Raw genomic sequence first — 2,692 nt, forward strand, 5'->3', positions numbered from 1 at the left:
TTTTTTTTTTTTTTGGTTTTAATGCTATGCCGTCTCTCCAAGCATCCCCCACCTTGGCTTTATGTTTCTCAGACCGGTCCAGAACCTTCCTGGCTGCTGGAATGGCGGGCGTGCACATTGTATAGCATATATTAGTGTTTTTTTTCTCTCATTGCTGTAACAAATATACCTGAAGAATACAAAATATAAATATAAAATATGCCCAAAGAAAGCAACTTAAGGAACAAAAAGGGGCTTATTTGGGCTCACAGTTTAGGGGTACAGGCCATCAGGGCCTGCACCTGAGGCAGCTAGTCACGTGTCCTCGGTCAGGGGGAGAAGAGATGAATCCCAGGGCTCACTGTGCTCTTCCCCTCTCCCCTTTTATTCAGTCTGAAACCCCGCCTTTACAGTGATGCTGCCCACATCCAGGGTGGACTTCACCCCTCAGTTAAGCTTGCCTGGAAACACCCAGAAGTGTATTTCTTACGTGATTCTAAATCTAGTCAGCTTGCTGAGAATTGGCCATCCCAAATGTCAACCCAGTCTGTTGAATGAATCAGGTCAGACAGCATGGTCTTTATTCAATTTGTAACTATTGTAACTTGGTATGAAGTCTGTGTCGAGGGTGAACTGATTAAATTCACAGGTTGCCTTCCAGGTCGGTTGTGTCGCCTGCTTAGGTCCTCTCTCTTGCTGCAGGGATCACGCGCGTCAGCACTCAGTAGCAGAAAGTGAAGCTAGACAGAGATCCTGCATAGACCCATTGTGCCCAGCTCGTTGTCATGACATCGAGACGCTCTGCAGATTATTCTCTGTGAGTCAAATACCGATTATAAAATTACCTGTGTCTCCTCTGCTTACGGTTTAGGTTTCAAGCTACTTGTCCAAAAAGTTTGCTGAACTGCAGAGCCCCAACAAGTTCAAGGTGTACATGGGCCATGGTGGGAAGCCCTGGGTGTCTGACTTCAACCATCCCCATTACCAGGCTGGGAGAAGAGCCCTGAAAACAGGTCAGTTGCCCTCTACAGGTGGATGCCAGGGTCCTGAGAGTGTCTGAGGCCTCTGGTGTAGCGTGTTGTACTCATGACATGTCTGTCAGTCGTGTTGTGAGCTACCCTGAAGTGTGGGGTGAGATCGGGGCCTGAGTCTCTGAGAATAGATCCTAAATGTTGCCAAGTGATGGCTCTCTGGCATCCAGGGCCCAGAGTTCACCATTTCTCTTTATTTTGCTTTCCCCAGTGTTTGGCATTGAACCTGACTTGACCAGGGAAGGAGGCAGTATTCCTGTGACCCTGACCTTTCAGGAGGCCACAGGCAAAAATGTCATGCTGTTGCCCGTGGGGTCAGCAGATGATGGGGCCCACTCCCAGAATGAAAAGCTCAACAGGTAAAGCAGGGACCTGAGGCCTGAGGTTGGGTTGCCTCCCCCAGCAGGCAGAGGGTCTGCGGTTGCTGCTTTTGTTCCATGTGGTCTGATAGTAAGACCTGATGAAAGGCAGGCGTCAGGCCTTTTTAGCGGCGTTTGCAGACAGGGTCCAGCTAGCATTCTCTGCTCCTCCTGCTGTTCTTGTGGCGCCCATAAAATACCACTTCGTTCTGAAACGTTACACCTGTCTTCACTGACTGCTCACGCCCCTTCACCTCTGACAGGCAGATATGCTGGGGCTTCCTCCAGCCTGCAGCAGGCAGAGAGTCTTTGAGCAGCAGGGAGGAGGGACCTGGGCAAGCAGGCTGCAGGCGGTGTGGGAAGACAGGAAGCAGAGAGCGGGTATGAGTCACAGCACAGAAAACTGCTTCCTGGGCTATGGGCTATGGGTCAAAGAGCTGGATCTTTAGAAACAGCAGAAACCCTTTCACTCCCAGGGCCTCAGTGAGATAAAGCCCAAGACCAGGGCAGGCCTGTAGTTAGTGGGTTCCCCCTACATTGGGGGCCCACCATCCAGCTCTCAAATGATACCCGGAGACTTAGTCTTACTAATGAATTCCCAGCCTTAACTTGGCTTATTTCTAGCCAGCTTTTCTTAAATTATCCCCTCTCCCTTTTGCTCTGGGCTTTCACCTTTCTCCGTTCTCCCTTTCTTTCCTGCTTACTCCGCGACTGATTGTGTGGCCCCCGCATCCTCTGCGCCTTCTCTTTCTTACTCCTCCCTCTTCTTTTTCTTATTTATTCTCCCTGCCTGCCAGGCCTGCCTTTTTCTCTCTCCTGCCTTGCTGTTGGTCATTCAGCTCTTTATTGGACCAATCAGGTGTTTTAGACAAGCAAAGTAACACAGCTTCAGAGAGTTAAACAAATGCAACGTAAAAGAACGCAACACATCTTTGCATCATTAAACAGATATTCCACAACATAAAAGAATGTAACTAGCTACTATTCCACAACAAGGGATTAATAACCAGCTAGTTATCGTAGTGAGGAATGGCCGAAGAGGGTGTCACACTCAACTTGTACTTAAGAACCAGCCGCCAGGCTGAATTTTAAAGCCACGCTTCAAGCTGGAGGAGGGTTGTTCTCTAGAGACCAATCAGTAGGAGTAGTCGCCGCCCACCTGGATATGGAATCCTCGGGCAGCAGCTGATAACTGGTCGGTGTTTGTCTTTTGTTTTGTTTCTCTATTAGGCACAACTACATAGAAGGGACCAAGATGCTGGCAGCTTACCTGTATGAGGTGTCTCAGCTGAAGAACTGAGAAGTCTCGTTTTCTACAGAGTG

General features: G+C 49.1%; 1 protein-coding gene across 1 annotated transcript; it reads left to right on the forward strand.

Annotated features, from left to right (window-relative positions):
- Positions 1 to 850: 850 nt before the first annotated feature.
- LOC126496385 (cytosolic non-specific dipeptidase-like) lies at positions 851 to 2,686 on the forward strand (the record flags this gene model as incomplete). The annotated part of the gene is made up of 3 exons (XM_050133902.1): positions 851 to 992; positions 1,222 to 1,369; positions 2,600 to 2,686. Coding segments are annotated over 3 exons (360 nt in total), but the record flags the coding sequence as incomplete, so codon positions are not given.
- Between the last annotated feature and the right edge of the window lie 6 nt (positions 2,687 to 2,692).

Source organism: Alexandromys fortis, unplaced genomic scaffold (assembly GCF_014885135.2).
Source record: "Alexandromys fortis isolate MF-2015 unplaced genomic scaffold, M_Fortis_MF-2015_v1.1 scaffold_3699, whole genome shotgun sequence".
NCBI classification, from domain to species: domain Eukaryota; kingdom Metazoa; phylum Chordata; class Mammalia; order Rodentia; family Cricetidae; genus Alexandromys; species Alexandromys fortis.